General features: G+C 45.7%; 2 protein-coding genes across 5 annotated transcripts in view; one reads left to right on the top strand and one right to left on the bottom strand.

Moving 5' to 3' along the window:
- Positions 1 to 227: 227 nt before the first annotated feature.
- POGLUT2 (protein O-glucosyltransferase 2) lies at positions 228 to 15243 on the bottom strand. The gene is made up of 10 exons (XM_025924598.2): positions 14722 to 15243; positions 12689 to 12894; positions 12361 to 12566; positions 11515 to 11592; positions 7734 to 7906; positions 7389 to 7626; positions 5183 to 5392; positions 4395 to 4484; positions 2449 to 2556; positions 228 to 460 (listed from the first exon to the last, which is right to left on the bottom strand). The coding sequence occupies exons 1-10, from the start codon at positions 14901 to 14903 to the stop codon at positions 443 to 445; spliced, it is 1509 nt and encodes a 502-aa protein (XP_025780383.1). The 5' UTR covers positions 14904 to 15243; the 3' UTR covers positions 228 to 442.
- Positions 15244 to 15344: 101 nt separating this feature from the next.
- The window catches only part of BIVM (basic, immunoglobulin-like variable motif containing), a 44432-nt gene continuing 39898 nt past the window's right edge, over positions 15345 to 19878 (top strand). The window contains exon 1 of one of the 4 annotated variants that reach the window (XM_086708463.1): positions 15345 to 15729. The gene's annotated coding sequence lies outside the window, so the exon portion shown is untranslated. Of the gene's footprint in view, positions 15730 to 16344; positions 17057 to 19878 lie in introns of those variants that run through there. The other 3 variants (XM_086708459.1, XM_086708462.1, XM_086708460.1) reach the window with 3 other exon arrangements.

Below are 19878 nucleotides of genomic sequence, written 5' to 3'. Positions count from 1 at the left end.
ATGCATGCCTTATTAGGTGTATTTTTTGGAATTATGTTTGGTCACGGTGGATGAAATGTCCAAAATAACAGTGGCATGCAGACAGCAGGTCACTGCTTTGTCATATAAAACATGCGTGCATGTAGGTGGTGGCTGCTGTGATGCTCGACATGGAGGCCAGGGCCCAGACTCCCTCTGTGTACCGCTCCACGGTCCAAACACAGCTAATAATTAGCACAATGCAGGTCTTTAAAATAAAAGTGGTTTTATTATAAAATTCTAAAACTGTGCTTTAAAGGATGGTCACAGGAATACTGCATAAGAAGAAGAAACATATGTTCATAATTCAATCACATAGCAGACTTTATATTGTCCACAGAATCAATATTTAAAAAACATTCCTCTATGTCAGTTAAAAAGAGCCTTCAGAGCACCATTATTTGAAGGGAAGGTATTTTGCACATCAGAGTTCATCTTTGGTCTGCAATTAAGAAGCAAAATATTTAGTGTCATCAAGAAGTCTTATATGGTCAAGATAACTTACGTTAGTCTATTAATTATTTTCCCCTAAAGGTGGAAGCAGCGAAAAAGGCAAGTGGGCGCTAAAGGTTTGTAGGGCCTGGGACTATGCTCGGAATCCCTCCTGGGGAAAGTCACATTGTATTTTATCGGACTGCTGATGGGGAACACAAACATGTAAGTGTTTGCATTACTGTAAAGGGCTTTGTGTTATGTATCTTATCTGTGAAGGGCTACAGCAGACAAGGAGGAGGAAATTAACGAAGCCTCTAAGTCCACTGGTCAGTGTTGGCACTCCCCAGCATCACTCAGACAAAGATAAAAAATAAAAAAAGAGGACTGGAGAAAGGAAGCCGCCCAGTTTCATTTGGAGCCAACAGAAGTGTTATGATACCAAATCACAAATTTCATGAGCGGGTACATTTCAATCCTGGAAAATTTTTAAAAGATTTTATTTTTTAAGCATTTAATTTATTTTTTAAGTAATCTCTACACACAATGTGGGGTCAATCCAAGATCAAGAGTTGCAAGCTCTGCTGACTTAGGGTGCCCCGAAGTCTAGCAAGTTTTTTTTTTTTTTTTTTTTTTTTTTTTTTTTTTTTTTTTTTTGGTCAATGGCTTTAACTAATTTAATGAACTTCCAGCACTGACAAGCGTTAACACTGATGAAGAACCCTTTCTGGGTGGGGGTGAGGGGGTTGGTTAGTTACTTAGTGGCAAGTCTCTACTCCAAACAAAAAAAGGAAATAACCAAAACTGATTTGTAGCACCTGCTGTTGTCATGGTGACTCTCCCCCACCAGGCAGATTCCAAGGTACCAGAAATTAACTAGTGTGCAAAATTCCTAATATGTAACAGACAGTGAGCTTATATAAACTGATTCTATCATACCACTGGATAGTGGTCACTTAATTCGTTTCAAACCCCCTGTGAGTCAGGCATGGTAACTGCCAAATCTGCCTTCTCATTTTTGGTCACAATATCACAGTTTTGAGTTTGTTCTTTTAGAGACATGATGACATTGCTTAAAATAATATCAAGCCAATATATTACATATGTATACGTTTATGTAATGTATATGTATACATAGAGTGTAGAGATATACACTACAATTTTATATAGTATATATTCATTCAAACAAAAAGCATTACAATCAAAACAACCCTCCCCTGCCACATCATGTCTTTACACACAACCAGGCACACAATCTGGTGATGGAGACTAGTTCTTGGTCCTAGCCTTGCTATAATCCAGCTGGGTGGTTATGAGCTAAATTCTTCTTTAGGCTTCGTTTTTATAACCGTAAGATGAAGGCATTTCCTGGGTGACTCCTAAGGTCCCTTTTTTTTTTTTTTTAAATTTTTAAAAAATATTTTAGTAGGCTCTGTGCCCAACATGGGCCTCAAACTCACAACCCCAAGATGAAGAGTCGCACACTCCACTGACTGAGCCAGCCAGGCGCCCCCCTAAAAGGTCCTTTTAGACTTACAAGTCTGTGTAAATCTACCATTTGTTAATGAAATCAGTATATATTGGTGGTATGAACAGAGATTGCTCTTAAATGCGTAATCTGGTAATATATGAATAATCACGGTCATATATTTTTCATCTCTAAACTGAGATGATGAGTTTTGCCAAAGCCATCTCCCGTGACACATGTGAAAACACTTTTAAAATTATAAACCTCTATTCAAAGGCCATGTGAATTCTCACGTTAAAAGAAGGCTCTCCTCCACTTTGCCGGGGGCTCCTGGACTTCTCCCCTACCTGCATCTCGGTGCCCTTTCTCTGGCCATGTTGTTCCCACGGCATCTGCCCCTCCGGTAGACTGAAGGGCAGGCAGGCCCCCAGAGAAGCTCAAATAGTGGCTGCCCGACTGAAGGACTGAAGGGACGGATGAGGACTTGGAACAAGACTAGTTCTTGCTCTGCCACTGCCGGTTCGGGTTACCTGTTTCCTATGGCACGTGCAAGGAAAGAGGTCATCTTCAGTCTGTGCTTCTACCCTCTGCATGCCCTCTCGGATTTGGGGCTCACTCACTTGCAAATTGGCATATTCCTGTGGAAGCAACAAGTCAGAAGTGTGCCTTTTGTAACTCAGAGCACATCCACCAAATCAGATACAGTGGAATTTGCTAGGATATGGTCCTTTTAATTCATATGTGTCAAGTTGTGAGAAGCGAAATTCATCATACTCCCCTTAAACCCCCAATAACAGAATTTCTGAGAGGTGGCTGTCCTTTGGACACCAGCTGCTGATTGCTACTGCACCTCTCCTTATTCTATCCTTCATTTATTTATTTTTAATGTATTTATTTATTTATTTTTTTGAGAGAGAGAGACAACCCTGTGTGTGTGGGGGGGGGGGGGGGTGGGAGGGGCAGAGAGAAGGGGAGGAGCAGAGGAGGGGCAGGGCAGAGAATCCAAAGCGAGCTCTGTGCTGACAGCAGAGAGCCCCCACTCAGGGCTCAAACTCACAAACTCACAAATTGAGATCATGGCCTGAGCCAAAGTCAGATGCTTAACTGAGCCACCCAGGTGCCCCCATCATTTATATGACTTGTACGGTTTTGGTTTTGCCAGCTTCTGCCTTGAAGTGAAAATAATTGTGCACACGGTCTGCCCTAGACTGGGAATTTGAGGCTAGAACATATTTCCACCATGGCTTGCACAGCTCGGCCACCACCTTGATCTATCATCCGCCTGCTGTTGTTAGGCTCTGGGCCAGGTGATGATGCTCTAGGAAATGTAATCCGAATGAGTGAGCACAAGCCTGTGGACCTTGAGGAATTCAGACAGTAAATCTTCCACTTCACCCTCTCCGTCCCTTCACCAGCCCCTGGGAAGGTTAGAAAGAGGGAGGAGCCAGTGCAGACCAGAAACAGATCAACTGTTCTGGAGTGGAGTCTAAGATTTGGGGCTCAATACCTGCAATTTTGAGATTAAAAAAAAATCTTAATTTAGATCTAGTAGTATCATTAGGAAATTACTTGTTACTACTGCATTTTTTATTTTTTTATCTTTAATTTTTTTTAACTATTGCATTTTTTATATTTTATTTTTTATTATCTTTAATTTTTTTTAACTACTGCATTTTTTAAAGTTTTTAGTATCTTTAAGTTTTTTTAACTACTGCATTTTTAAAATTTTTTATTCGCTTTAATTTTTTTAACTACTGCATTTTTTAAAAATACCCTTTTAAGTTGTCAGATATACTTTGATTATAATCCCTAAATGCTTAGGCCCATGAAAACAGTTTCCAAGAGAAGCCATGGCTCATATGGAGTCAGCAGTATAGGTCAGAAGACACTGGGCACTGTTTAGACAAAGAAATGGTAAAGATTGTACAAAGAGCAGGGGCGCCTGGGTGGCTCAGTCGGTTAAGCTGGTAAGCCTCTGACTTTGGCTCAGGTCACGATCTCACAATTTGTGGGTTTGAGCCGCACATCAGGCTCTGTGCTGACAGCTCAGAGCCTGGACCCTGCTTCTGATTCTGTGTCTCCCTCTCTCTCTGGCACCCCCCCCCCCACCCCCCACTCACACTCTCCTCTCTCAAAAATAAATACTAAAAAAAATTAAAAAAAAAAAGATTGTACAAAGAGAAAATACAGATCCATACACAGTAACTTGGCAGGATCAGAGGCCAATTTCTTAACCACACAATACAGAGTGCTAACATAAATACTTTCCCCATAATGTGGTAGCATTCTTGTCTAGCTAATGTCGGGTTTGTACTATTTTCTTTATGATTTGATGTTGGTCCCTGGTTTTTGCCCACAGAGAAGTGTATGTATCTCTTTATATTAATATACTTTTAAAAACTATTACGTGAAATGTTATTTGCTCTTAACATGCCCAACTGCAAATAGTATGTCTGTTTTCTTAGAAAATACTGACCTGGAAAAGTTTAAAATAATAACAGAATATGTCATCGCCCATGAGATTATTTCTTGCAAATTCCTGTCCTGCTTTTGCTATCTTCTTTGCCTGTGGGAACAATGACAACACAAAGTCCCTTAATGAAACATGTTTTTTTCCCCGTGCACACATATGCAAACTGATCTTCCGGGTACATGTATCCTGGAACAACGGCAGGAAAAATCTTTGAGGGTAGTGTTATGTGGTAAAGGGAACATTTAACAACAGTACGTTCAAATTAAAGGGAGGTTTTTTTTTAGAGTTGAAAGTTTGAGGAATCATACTGGACCTTCTAGAATGAAGCCTCTCTTGCAGAGAGAAGGCACACATTAAATGAGGTAACAATGACTTTGTAAAGTAAATGCAAGACAAAGCTTAACTGCCTTAACAATTCTCAGCAATTTTCCTGAAGTTTACTTCATGCAATCCTGCAGGAACTTTTTCTTCCTGCCCGTTTGAACACTTTCATATTGTTAGTAAAGGGGAGGCAGTGCCTGAGGCTCTGATCAACCTGACCGAAAAAAGAGAGAGCATCCTCAAGGCCAACCTCTAGCTTTTTATCTCAAGTGCAGAGTGGACAGTTAATCCAGACCCCGTGCCGGTGTTCACCCTGAGGGGGACAGATGTGCTACCTGGGGTGGGGGGGTGGGGGGGGCGCGGCCTCCCACTGAGAGGGAAGGGTGTATGGCTCAGCATCCGGGATGCTCTTCGGGCACAAGACATTTAAAACGAGCCCATGACGGTGGGGCAGGAGAGACTGACCTTACCTCTTCGTCATGATCTTTTGCCCATTTAAGTTTTTCCAGGAGATCGCTCAGGTTGCTTTTCACTGGAATGTAGTGCTTCCATGGCTGCAGCTCATTGTAAAAGTGCTCGTAGTAGATGGAGTCCTGCTTCAGCACAACACTGTCACCGACGAGGAGGTACGGCAGGCGATACGCTGCGACAGTGCCATCAACGTTTATTTGGTACTTGTGCTGAAAAACAGCAGAAGAGAAGCCTCCATCACACTTCCCTTCTCCACTCTCTTTACTCCCTCCTCTTTCCGCACTTGAAGCCTCATCATTGGCAGACACGAACTGGCCAGATTTTGCCCTCTGCCTTGGCCGTGGAGTAAGTGCTATCATATTGACACCTGGCCTAGAGCTAAAGGCTTATTGTGATGCTCTCCCAAATTTCACAAGGGGGCCACAAGTCTAACATTAGAGCAGACAATACAATACTAAGACTGCTGTCCAAAGGCCACAACCTAGGAAAGATAGGCTTATCGTGACTTTGTAATCCCTCTAATACTTTACTGATCATGTATGAGCACCTAAGCATGGTAGCCTATGCCATATTAACCGTACCTTTTAATTTTTTTTTAAGAGAGAGAGAGTGGGGGAGGGGCAGAGAGAGAGAGAGAGAGAGAGAGAGAGAGAGAATATCCCAAGCAGGCTCCATGCTCAGTGTGGAGTCTTATGCGGGGCTCGATCACACAACTGTGAGATCATAACCTGAGTAGAAATCAAGAATCAGACGCTTCACTGACTGAGCCACCCAGGTGCCCCAACCATACCTTTTAAACATCAGATGGCCACACACAAGTCTTGAGAAAATTAACAAGCGTAGATGCAAAAGCAGCTATGAATACAAATATGCCTAGAGCCATGGTAACAATTACTCTCTAGCTGTAGCAAGTGCAAAGGCCTGGCACAACACCCACTGATGAGGGATGGCTGGCAACCTCTCTTTCTTTCACAAGTCTTTGTGAAATGCATACGGAGGAAGTGATGACAATTCAACTTAACGGCCTTATTTAGGACTTCCTGCTGCCATGGAACCTATCCAAAGAAAACCTGGCCACAGGTGCAGACAGAGCTGACGAATCACTTACTTTCCCACATTCCGAGGACAGGTGAGTACCTTTTGTCCACCTTTCATTCCATGACATGGGACTTTAAAAACCACTTAGTGGCTTAGGGGTGCCTGGGGGGCTCAGTTGGTTGAGCGTCTGACTCTTGACTTCGGCTCAGGTCATGATCTCGTGGTTTGTGGGTTTGAGCCCTGTGTCAGCTGTGTTGACAGCGTGGAGCCTGCTTGGGATTCTCTCTCCCCGCCCCCCTCTCTGCCCCTACCCCGCTTGCTCTCTCTTTCTCAAAATAAATAAACTTAAAAAAAATTAAAAAAAAAAAACCACTTAGTGGTTTAGAGAATAGGGCAGCGTCCCACTGCCTAGAAGAAGGAGTTAGAAAAAGGAGTTAGAAAAAGTCCACATTTTAGACACAGAAAGGTCTCCCTAATCTCCAGGATTCCCAGGCAGATCATTTGCATGGGTTTCAAGACACTTCCCCATCAGAAAGTCTGATGTGAGATACTTGGTTTATCTCTTCTTTAGACTGTTACGATGCTCTGGGGAGAAGAATTTGTAAAATCACATACATGTATTTATTAATAAGAAAGGATTTAGAGCTGAAATGTGCTTACCTTGAGGGTGAGTTGGGGAAAAAATTCTAGCCCTACCCAGGCCCCAAGCTTCCTCGATGCATATATTTTTAAAATTTATGTATTTATTTTGAAAGAGAGTGAAGGAGAGAGAGAGAGAGAGAGAGAGAGAGAGAGCGAGCGAGCAGGGGAGGGGCGGAGAGAGAAAGGGAGAGAGAATCCCAAGCAGGCCCTGTACTGTCAGCACAGAGCCCCATTTGGGGCTTGAACTCACAAACCGTGAGATCATGACCTGAGCCAAAACCAAGAGTCAGACGCTTAACCACCTGAGCCACCCAGGCCTCCCTCCCTTGATGCATGTTTAATGTCAGGTCTGGGTACCTTGTACCCCTCACGCTGCCAAAGTGGTCCCCAGGGCCTCATGCCTTGATGTTCGCTAAATTTTGTGCTCACCTCTTTCACCCCCTAGAATTTATAGGCCTCAGTTTCCTTCCCCCAAGTGAAGACATTTGGAAAAACAGAAAGGATTGGACACAATTGATGTCATACCTTGAAGAAATCAAAAAATGAAATGTGTTTCACGATAGGACCATATAGGCTTTCATCATGTTTAAAGAAGAAGAAGTTGGTGAAGGCAGCGTCTATAAGTTCTGGGTGTTTCCTGCTGAGCTTAACCAGTTCCAGTCTCTCTTTGCGACTGTCTCGCCCTCTCCAGACAGCGGTGGAGTTCTTGCTTTCCCAGGGAGGACCTGTGTTAGCTTGCACAGACATCATATCCAGACTTACTCTGGAAGACAAAAAGTGCAACAGATTTTCCTCCCAAACCGTCACATTGCAAAGGCTGCTGGGAAAGAACTCACCAAGGCTCTGGGTCATCTTAGACCCATCTCTCACCGGCCCATGGTTTCTAGAACAGAGTCAGTCAGGTCGTAGGTAGGCATTACGATATCCTTGGAATCCGTGGAGCCACACCAGGAAAAGATTGGATGGATGTGCGAGGTGGATTTCTTTTTTTCCAAAGGCCAGTCTCCCAGATTAACGAAAAACTCCACATCTGGCATCTTCACCTGGAAAAAGAAAGTGAAGAGCTTATTTACATTGGTTGCAGTGGATAATAGCCTCCATGGATCCGTGTGTTGGGAAAGGCAGCCTCGTGCACGCAGTCTTTGCAGCCCCTGCTTGGTCACAGAAGAACGGGAAGAACGGGTCTCGGGTCTGGAACACTTCTTTACCAAGAAATGGAGCCCTCACAGTCTGGGCTGCACTCACCTCCTTGCGAGGGAATGTGCTTCATGTTCTGCTGAAGTGCAGGTGCCCCCGGCCCTCAGGCTGCCCCCAGCTCCCTGTGCTTGAGACCCCACAGGGAGCGGTCAGGGAGCTAGGCTGCGGCACGAACTGAGGTGCACACAGCCATAGCGCAGGGACCGCCACCCAGCAAGGGACGGGATGTCGTTCCCTCTCTGCAAGGAAGCGCTACACCCCCTGCCCCGTGGTGTGCACGCTGTCCTGTTCTCAGCCACCTCGAATCCTGCATTGGTTCCTTCCTCGGTGGCATTTCTCTGCCTTTTCACTTTGGCTGCATTTCTGTAATGTTCTATCCTGCAGCACAGCCAGACCACCCGGGGAGCAGGGAAACACAAATGAGAAACCCTACCAGATGAAAGGCCAGCTTTACAAGCTTCAGGTAATGATAATTAGGCCAATTTGAATAGTGAGTGATTTTTCACAATACTGTATATCTCAGTATACTAGATTTCCTTTCTGTGGTGCCTCCACAGTGGCCAATAGGCTTGCTTCAAAAAGGGATGAAGGGCGCCTGCATGGCTCAGTTGGGTAGGCGTCCGACTCTTGATGTCAGCTCAGGTCATGATCTGACGGTGGTGAGATGGAGCCCCAGCCCTGCGTTGGGCTTCGGGCTGGGCATGGAGCCTGCTTAACATTCTCTCTCCCTCTGACCCTCTCCCCCACTCGTGCTCTTTCTCTCTCAAATTAAAAAAAAAAAAAACACCAAAAAAACATTCTCTCTTGCCCTTCCCCTCCTTGCATGTACTTTCCTTCTCTCTCTTTCTCTCTTTCAAAAGAAAAGGGGGGGGGGATGAAATGACAAAGGTAATCTCGGTTTTAATGCTGCCAAGAGACTCTATGATGATCAAAGAGAGAAAGAATTACTGGAAAACAATTAGAACACAAAAAATTACAAAAAAGAATTTGGGACTCTACCCTTCATTCCTGGTTAATGAGCCAGACGTTCCCATTTAAAAAAATACACCCCAGGTAGGTAGGTGGTGGGACCAGACTCTAAACTCTGGAAGCCGGACACAAAAGCTGGCACTAATGATTTCCAAGCTAGGCTGCTTCTACCAACAAGTGGCACAGACATGTTCAAAGATCCTGGTTTTATATCAAGCCACAGGTAAATGTTTGGGGTAAACATCGATATATGTGTGCATGTGTATGTGTGTGTGTATGTATATAAATACATATTTTTTTTTTTTTTGGAGAGAGAGAAATAGAGAGTGCAAGCCTGTGATTGGGACAGGGGCAGAGGGAGAGACAGAATCCCAAGCAGGCTACACGCTCAGCTCAAAGCCTGACATGGGGCTGGATCTCACGACCCTGAGATCATGACCTGAGCTGAAATCAAGAGTCAGATACTTAACTGACTGAGCCACCCAGGCACCCCAAGACCTACTTTTTAGGCAAGAACTGTTGTGGTCAGTCTGAGAAGCATCTTGAGAAGTTGGAGTCCTGAAGGGCAGTCTTTTTTTACATTCTTTCTCAACATTGTTCTGTAATATTTTCATGCTCTTTTTTTTTTTTTAATTTATTAAAAAAATTTTATTCTCAAGTTAGTTAACTTAGTGTAGTTTGGCTTTAGGAGTAGAACCTAGTGATTCATCTCTTATATACAACACCCAGTGCTCATCCCAACAAGTGCCCTCCTTAATGCCCATCACCCAATTACCCCACTGCTATCAACCCTCAGTTTGTTCTCTGTATTTAAGAGTCTCTTATGGTTTGCCTCCCTCTCTGTGTCTTGTGTCTTATTTTTCTTTCCCTTCCCCTGTGATCTTCTGTTAAGTTTCTCAAATTCCACATATGAATGAAATCACATGATATCTGTCTTTCTCTAAAGGACTTATTTCGCTTAGCATAATACCCTCCAGTTCTATCCACATTGTTGCAAATGGCAAGATTACATTCTTTTTCAATGCTGAGTAATATTCCGTTATATATATATATATATATATATATATATATATATATATATATATATATATGTATATATATATTTTTTTTCCAGAGTGGCTGCACCAGTTTGCATTCATGAGTTTGCATTCACAGCAGTGCACGAGGATTCCCCTTTCTCCACATCCTTGCCAACATCTGTTGTTGCCTGAGCTGTTAATTTTAGCCATTCTGACTGGTGTGAGGTGGTATCTCATTGTGGTTTTGATTTCCTGATGATGAGTGATGTTAAGCATCTTTTCATGTGTCTGTTGGCTATCTGGATAAGTCTTCTTTGGAAAAGTGTCTGTTCATGGCTTCTGCCCATTTCTTAACTGGATAATTTTTTTTGGGGGGGGCAGGGTGTTGAGTTTGGTAAGATCTTTATAGATTTTGGAAACTAACCCTTTATCTTGTATGTCATTTGCAAATAGCTGAAGGGCAGTCTTACTTTTCCATGGATTGATACACGTGCAAGGAAAACTTGACAGCACCCCGATGTCTTAGCTTAAAGGAGGCAAATACGCATGCTATGTAGCAACCTATGTTCAGGATGAACTCACTATAAGTGCTATGCAATTCTGAGAAGATACTATGATTTCCCATGAGTAATTCAATCAAGATGTAGACACAGATTATCTAATAAATTGTTATTAAGCAACTGGTAACAAATGTGGGTAGAGCTTTTCGTATCGGCCATTTTACTATCACGGTCAGGTTCTCCACCAGAACCCTGCTGAAAGCTCATTATACCAAGGAACAGGATTCAATAGACGATGTCTTCTTTGGGCTCAAAGTAGTTTGAGTATTAAGCCAACTTTATTTTAAGACATTTTCCCTTCAAAAGTATTGTTATCGATCGAATTCTGTCCCCTACAAAAGATAAGCAAAAGTCCCAAACCCTAGTATCTCAGAAAGACATTTTTTGGAAATAGGGTTGTTGCAGTTATAATTAGTTAAGCTGAGGTCATACTGGAGTAGGGTGGGCCCTGATTCAATATGACTGGTGTCCTTAGAAGAGAGAGACACACAGGGAAGGCCGTGCGATGATGGGGCAGAGGCTGGAGTGATGTGGCTGCAAACCAAGGAGCGCCAAGGATGGCCGGCATGCCACGAGAAGCAGGGGGAGGAAGGAAGGGTCCTCCCCTACAGCTCTCAGGAGGGTCGGGGTGGGGGCAAGGCCCTGCTGACACTTTGCTCTCAGACTTGTAACCTCCAGAACTGCGAAAGAACAAAAATTTCTGTTGTTTTACGTCTCCAAGCTCGCAGTATTTGTGACGGCAACAGTAGGAAATGAATAGCAGGTATTCTCCAGGACATAAAGCTTCAGAATAGTATTTTAATAAGGTTCCAGGATAGAGTACCACTGAAGCTGTTATTTTTAAAAATTATATTGTAAAACCTTGGCTGAAAGTGTCTTTACCTGAGAGGAAAAAAAAATACTTACTTTTCTAGTCAGAGAAAGTAGTATGGCATCCATGAAAATTCTAAAGCCTACATGTTCACCGTGAGTCTTGATGTAAACCTAAAAGAGAAATGAACATTTATTACGTTAATCTAACAGGACTGGCAGATTTCAATGAGGTAAAGTGTATCACAATGATCTTTAGAATGATTTAAAACAATTTTTTTTACTATTTATTTATTTTTGAGAGAGACAGAACGTGAGTTGGGGAGGATCAGAGAGAGAGGGAGACACAGAATCTGAAGCAGATGCCAGGCTCAGAGCTGTCAGCACAGAGCCCGACGTGGGGCTCGAACTCACGAATTGTGAGATTGTGACCTGAGCTGAAGTTGGACACTTAACCGACTGAGCCACCTAGGCACCCCAGAATTATGTTTTAAAAATATTTTATTTTATTTTTTAAAGTTTATTTATTTATTTTCAGAGAGAGAGAGAGAGAGAGAGAGAGAGCAGGGGAGGGACAGAGGGAGAGGGAGACCGAGAATTCCAAGCAGGCTCTGAACTGGCAACACGGAGCCTGATGTGGGGCTCGAACTCACAAACTGTGAGATCATTCTGTGAGCTGAAACTAAGAGTCGGACACTTAACCAACTGAGCCACCCAGGTGCCCCTTAAAGATTTTTATTTCTAAGTAATCTCTACACCCAACATGGGGTTCAAATCCACAACCCCCGGATCAAGAGTCACACGCTCCACCAACTGAGCCAGCCAGCTCCTCATTGAATGATACTTAATAAAACTCAGTAGCTACTTAGAGCCAAAAGGTCAAAGGAAAACAAAACAAAATAAAAAAAGTCACCAAGTCAAACAAGCAAACCTCAATTGTACCTTGTTGTCCTTCAAGGTATAATGACACAAGCTTTGTCTTTGTCCAAATCTTTTTGGGATTTCTGCTGCAATCTTTTCTGGATCGACCGTAGGAAAATGTGCCAGATCTTTCTGAATCTGAGTTATGGTCTCTGGGCAGTTCATCTCCTGCAACCAGGCTGCACTATCTTCCAAAGGACAATCACAGTTTTCATGGTAAACTGGCCCTGATTACACACAAGTAACAAAATATCACTGTAACAATTTCACTCACCATTCAAAACACGTAACAAATATCCATTATATGGCTTCATTAACACTGTTGTTGTAAAATTATGTTCCAAATTACCTTTTAAAATATATGGAGATTTGGCAACATGTTGACCTTGGAATTTAACTTCTACCTTCAGGTTTTGGTAGCTTGCATACATTCTGTATCTTACTATGAAGGACCCATCCTTCCGGTCTAAAACCTGGACTCCAACTCTAGTGAACTGCTCTTCTGGTGCTGAGATTTTAATCTGGAACACCTTTTCACCTGGAGAAGATGTGAACCTGTCACGGGAAGAACAGTAAGATATAAAGATTATTTTAAGGCACAAATGCACAAAGATTCTGCTCTCCAGTCTGTCAGCCTTACTCTTTTTCTCAAACTCTCCCCCTAACATATATGCTTGCTGCCTCTCTCATATGCTTGTAGTGCCGGAATGAATGTGATGGATCAGAGATTTAAGAAAAAGAAGAGGATGGCAGAAGGCCACAATAACATAAACATTTCATTAGAAAATTTCAAGGGAATATGTAAAGGCTACATATTCATGTAAACATAGAACCCACTTATGCATTCCACATATAAACATATTCTTGGGGTGCCTGGGTGGCTCAGTAGGTTGAGTGTTTGGCTCTTGTTTCCAGCTCAGGTCATGGTCCCAAGGTTGTGGATCAAGCCCCGCGTTGGGTTCTATGCTGAGCGTGGAGCCCGCTGAATATTCTATCTCTCCCTAAAACAAAACCAAAAACCAAAAACCACACACACACACACACAAACCCTCTTGTCCACCTACTATTTATTTCATGCATCTGGAAATTTGTGGTCAAATGGTGCCTATAAAGATAACAACCTTTTGAAAAATCTCTTTCAATGATTCTTTCTTTTTCTTTCTTTCTTTCTTAGAGAGAGGGTGCATGTGGGCAAGGGGCAGAGAGAGAGAGAGAGAGAGAGAGAGAGAGAGAGAGAGAGAGAATCCCAAGCAGGTTCCACACTGTCAGATAGAGCCTTTGGTGGGCCGAACCCATGAACCCCATGAGTTCATGACCTGAGCTGAAACTAAGAGGCCCGTGGTCAAGTGACTGAGCCACCCAGGCTCCCCTAAAAGTTTTTTTTAAGTGAGTGTTCCCGCTATTAAGATTGTTAAAATGGTATTTAGTTTCCCCAATTGTAATACCCAAGTGACACAATTGATAACTTTTTTTTTTTTTTTTTTTTTTCCTGCTTTGGAAAACTTCTTGAAAGTTTTTCTTGGAATACCCAAGATGTTTTTTTTTTTCCCCCTTACAAAATATATGTGGTCAGCATCCTCGAATAACGAAAAGACAATCATTTCACAGAAGTATGTGAATTCTAATTTTATTTTAGGGAGAGAGAGAGAGCATTTTATTTATTTGTATTTATATTTTAGGGAGAGGGGCAGAGGGAAGGAGAGAGAGAATCGTAAGCAGGCTCCATATTGAATGTGGAGCCGGACTCCAGGCTTGATCCCAGGACCTTGAGATCTTGACCTCAGCTGAAAGCTCTCCTGACTGAACTGAGCCACCCAAGTGCCCCAGAAGTATGTGAATTTTAAAAGTCCGTTTTAAGTTATCATCTTAATGGTTGAATTCAATGGAATGCAATAATGTTTGTTACAAACACACAGGAGACTCACACTGATACTTTCCCTCTTAACTGTAAAGTTTCAAATAGTGTTTCATTTTTCTCTGTGTTTCAAAACTCGCTCACCTGCAGAAGTCTACCTGAAAGCAGAGGGCAGCACCAGAGAGGGATGAACCAACCGACTTTTTCACAGCTGGGTGTGTACATTCCTTACAACAGCTTAAGCAAAAGTAGGTAGAAACACAACTTCCAGCAAAGTGCAGAGGCTTTGTCTCCCCTGTCAGAATATCTAGGAGAAGAGGGAATCCGGAAACATTTCTAAAGCTACAGGGAAAAATTGATTGGGATGGGGAAAGACTGTTACAATCGCACGTGGATACCATCCAAATATCCTGGAATTTAAACCGCTGTGGAAAAACCTTGGGCGGATAAAAAAAAAAAAAAAAAAAAAAGGGAGAAACGGTCCATTTTCACTGCATTCCAAAATAGGGAGCCGTTTCTGGACTTACTTATTTCCTGACGTATCCACCGCCTGAATGTAGAAATAGCGAGCGGGAAGCACCACAGCTGCCTTCAGCCCGGGTCCCCATACTTCGCTCTTCTCCGGACTCAGTCGCCTCTCTCCGCCGGTCTCGGCAAGTGCTGGCACTGTCCCCAGAAAGAAGCAGTAAAGCAGCAAAATGCTAAACATTTACAAGACCGACTCTCGAAATGATCCACGGATAAATGAAGTGGAAGAAGTGGACGGGACTAGCGGCGGCTTGGGCAGGGGCACGTTGGCCGATCGCAGCAGGAAACACGACTCCAAAAAGGTGTCGCTTGCTGGGCTGGGCAGGCGCGCGGGTCTCCTCTCTCCCCCAGGGCAGTCACAGGCGGATCGCTGGCTGGTCCGGCTGAAGGATGCCACCCGTTCCAAACACGCTGCTCCTCTTTCTCCCGACAATGATAAACTTGCGTTGCTCTTACAACTGGAGCATCCTTGGGGGCGAATCGGTCTCAGGCTCCAGCCCAAGGTGCAGGGCGAGGGGATTGGCCCGCGTGTCGCCGGGCTGAGTAAGGCCCTCTCCAAGTGGATGGCGCGGTGGCGTCCCTGCTCCATGGCTTCCTGGGACATGTAGTTCGCGATAGGACTAGCGGAAATCCTGCCAGGTTTTACCTACTCTCACTCGTTTATTTACTTTGCGGTCACCGCTTACATACAAGGTGCCCAACAGAGGGGCATGCGGGGGCACAGCTAAGAGTAAAGAAAAAAAAAATTGTCACCATACCCTCCGCACGTGCAGAGGGCAGGTATTATAAAACACGATGAAAGGAAGGTGTTGTCAATGATATCTGACAACCGGTCGCCGGGCACAGCCGTCCAGGGCGCTGTCCCCGCGCGCTCCAATGGGACGAGAGACGCCAGCCCCAGGGTAACTGGAGGCACGTCGCGGGCAGCGCGCGGGAAGCTGTGATCCGGGTCCGGTGCCGGCTCTGCGGCGGCCGCAGCGACTCGACCCCGCCGGACAGGCCGAGAGGTACCCGGGGCTGTGGGCCGGGCGGAGGTGGCTGCGGGCTGCTGTGCGCCCAGCGCGCGGGGCCATCCGCCCGGCACTCGCGCGCCGCGGGCAGGGCCTGCTGTTGCCCGCCTGTCCTGGGCGCCGCCTGTGGCCGCCTGGTTTGCCGGGGGCCGTGGGCTCCCTGGAGCCCCGTGGCCGTCCGAGCGGTGGCCACTGCATCCGTGCCCGTCCTCCTCGTGGGAAAAAGTGGGGTGAAGAGCTGGGCCGCAACATGGGGGGAGTGTTAAGGAGATGAGGGGCGAGTGCTCTCGGGAACAAAGCCCGATTTGGAGATGTCCGCGTGGATACCGGTGGCTCCTGCCTGGCGCGGGTGTCCACGCCACGCCGGGCAGGGCCTGGCCGGGAGCGCGCCGTGGCCGTCCCTTCTTCCCCGCACGTCTGCCCCTTGGCCGGGGGCGGGGGGGGGGGGGGGGAGGTCACCAGGAGGGGTCACGGAGCTCCGGGATCGGACCCAGAGCCTCCAGCTCTCCCTCTCACTTCCCTCTCGGGACCTCTGCCAGCTGCCCGGAAAACCCAGACCCGCCGGGGGGCTCCGCGGGCAAAAGCTGGCCTGGGTGGGCGTCCAGGCGGGGCTTGTCTGTTTTTTAATTTTTTGCAATTGTCTTGAGTATCGATTTCAACTGGTGCATTCAGAGCTCAAATAGGCGACTCCCTCCTGGCCCGGGGGCAGTAACTGACGCGTCCCACCCGCCCTGGAGCATCGAGAGTCCGGAATCTCCCGCGGCCCCGGGCGGGTTGGAGGCGATCACCCCGCGGGCGTCCGCAGCGCTCCCCCTAGCGGCGGACTCCGGCTTCCGGCCCAGGCGGGAGGCGGGCGGAGCGGCCCGTAGGCCTCGCTGCGGGGACCGGGGCTGGGGGGCTGGGTCCCGGAGAGCGCGCGCGGGCCGAGGCGGCCGCTGGAGGGGCGCGGGCTGGGAGCGCAGCCTGGCTCCTCCCCTCGCCCGGCGCCGCCTCCTCACACACCGCCTCGGCGTGGCGGGGACCGGCCTGCGAGACTGTCGCTTGGGTCCCGGCGGCCTCTGAGCCTGGCAGCGCCGCGAGCTTCGCAGAACAGGGAGGTGGGAGCTCCGCTCGCTTGCCCCGGGAGCCTGGGCTGCACGCCGCCGGGAGGACCCGGTATCCTTCGTAGGCCCGCGGCCGCAGCCCGGGAAGGGGCTCGGGTCTGAGCCCGGCAAGGGGCCTGGTGCGCGTGTGGAGGACACCGGGGAGGAGGACCGAGCTGGGGACCTGACCCGCTGGGGCTTAGCGCGTCTGGCCCAGCTCGTGGGCGCCTTTTCCACTGTTAGTAAGTCACTTCCATGCTATTACCTTTCACTGGCCTTCCGTATGGAATACAGATAATAGTTGTCACATGGGGAGGCTTGCTGAAGAGACTTCTGAAGGTCTTTCGTTCTCTAAGCCAACTTGATACTTTAAAATACGGATTGGAAATATAACCCGAAAAGAATGTAGCCTAGGCGATGGATACTGACCTTACAAATGGAGCGTTTATTTGACAGAACAGTTCGTTCTAGTGACTTCCAAAAATCGTTACTTTACAGGTGCATGTTATAAAATTTTGTTCACTCACAGTTAAACAGTATTTCTGTTGCCTGTGCCATGATGGTTGAGAACATCATTAAATTGAGCCTTAGGCCCTTAGACATTCTTGTAAAATCGTAATAGAGCATCTCCTCTCTTACCTGGATTAGGAAACATCATTCTCACAGACGACACCCAGGGAGGAGGAAAAAGAGGCTGTTTAGCCTAATGTCCAGCCCCTGATTCGTAAAGCCTCTCCTAGTAAATCTTCCTGGAATCTACTAGGCTCCTAATCCGGGGCTTAAAATAATGCCTGGCATGATGTAGGCACTTACAAGTTAAGTCTTTGTTGATGAAACTTTTAAAAAGTGCTCTTCCCTGGGGATAGCCCTGGTAAGACTTATTAAGGAAAGGTACTGAGTATGCACAGGGTGACCTAGCCTGGTCTGGGGAGCAAAGAAAGAATCCCCAGAAAGTGACATGGAAGGATATGAGCAATAAATGGGGATTAACCAAATACTGGAGGGTGAGTAGGAGGAGAATGCATCCAGAGATTGGAAAGTTGGAAGGAGGAAGGGGGCTGTGAGAGAGGGATGGGGCTAAGGAGATCCATCCTGGGGCCAGGAGTTGGCTTTTTGTTCTGAGAGCCGAAGGTTTTAGGCAGGGGAGTTACGTGAGCATATATATGTGTCCAAGCTTTATTTTCTAATAACTCTGCACAGGTCAGGTTAGAAATATCATCCCAGGGGTGGGGTGGTGCTAGGAGTGGGGATAGACTTGGGAATGGTTTACCAAAATAGGAACAAAAGGAGATATGAGGTGTGACAAAACCAGAGAAGCTACAGGCTATTTAGTGGAGGGACAACTGCACCTTTGTCCCTCAGTGTTTCCTGAGGCTATAATTACAACATAATACAGTGATTGCTGTCTCTAATGATTCTGTTATCAGTAATAACTTGTGCTCAGTTCACTCGTAGGAAAGCCTGAGGACGCGATAATAATAGATAATACTAACATCAGTTAGCTTCAGGGGCTCACACTGACATGGGGAGAACATTCCCCAGATCTGACAGATATTAAGGGAAGAAAATAAACATCAACAGCGTTTGGGTCATGGGAGTTGGATGATTTTCATTTTCTTTGTGTCATACCTTGGTATTTTGTAGTAGTTTTCTCTGTCATTTGTTTTACTTCTGTGATAAAAATCTAGAAACATTACACAATTTTTCAAAGAGAAATTTCCATAAATGATGCTTCAAAGGAGAACGTTTTCATACCGGTATTGGCTTTTATTGACAATTGATATAAATTATGCCCTTATGTGGATGATCTTCACTTTTTTTTTTTTTGTAGAAGTGCAACCAAAGAGATCATGCTTGTTGAGTAACCATTATTTAAAAGCAAACAAACCCAAAACGCAAAGAAAACCAGACTATTAAACTTTTTGTTAATTAAGTGCTATGTTCTTTCTTGTCTTTAGCTTCCAGAAAGTTCAACCCTACCTTTTTTTAAAGAAAAATTTATTTATTTATTTATTTAGAGAGAGAGCACGCACAAGAGAGAGAGCACAAGCAGGAGAGGGATAGAGAGAGGGGGAGAGAGAATCCCAAGCAGGCTCTGCATTGTCAGCACAGAGTCTGATGTGGGGCTTCATCTCGTGAACTGTGAGATCATGACCTGAGCAGAAATCAAGAAATCAAGATGCTTAACCACTTGAGCCACCCAAGTGCCCCTCAGCCCTACCTTTTGTGCTCAAATGCACTAATTTCCTTTTGCCTATGTTTTTGATAAGAATATTCTCTATATGTTCCAAATGTGCATTCTTCATAACATCCCCACGCTACAGAGAGCTGGTCCCATGGGCACACTTCTATTAAATCTGAGGAAGGAAGCTGTGACAAAGTAGAAACTAAGCTTGAGATGAAGAGACAAGGGCAGTGCCTGGAGCATTTCTGTCCCCACCACTTCCTCCGATGGACTCCAACACCCTTGGGTCACTACCCCTTACTTACCAAGGCCCTTTGTACCCTACCGCAACCCACCCATACAGCCCCAATGCCACAAATAATACCTACCTCCATCCACCATGCTGGCTCTCAGAGAAAGGCACCAGGACAACAGATCAGTAGAAAGTGCTTTGTTAGGTCATCTGCTAAGAATCAGAGAAATCGACTCCTCAGAAAAGCCCAGTGTGGTCTGTACAGCCTCAGATACAAGCTTCTCTTTGCATCTTCCTCCAACATCACCATGACACCAGGAGATGAGGAAGAAAGAGAAGGCTTAAAGCTTTCTGTGAAGAGATCCACTGCTAGCACTCCCAGGATTTCTTGAAAACAAGAGAAGTTTCCCAAATGATACTGTTGGGGGTTCCATCTTTGGTGGGGAGGTTCCCGCCAAACCGACTTTTCTGCGAATAACTATAAACTGCACCAATTCCAAAAAACTCACTCCCCAAAGGTTTGAATGGAAGGAAAACATTCCTGGGGTGCCTGGGTGGCTCAGTGGGTTAAGTGTCCTACTCTAGTCAGCTGTGCTGACAGCTCAGAGCCTGGAGGCTGCTTCGGATCTTCTTCCCCCTCTCTGCCC

This window comes from Puma concolor, chromosome A1 (assembly GCF_028749965.1).
Source record: "Puma concolor isolate L17-30 chromosome A1, mPumCon1.1.hap2, whole genome shotgun sequence".
NCBI lineage: Eukaryota > Metazoa > Chordata > Mammalia > Carnivora > Felidae > Puma > Puma concolor.
Note: the sequence above shows the minus strand (reverse complement) of the source record. Positions and strands in the feature narration are given on the sequence as shown.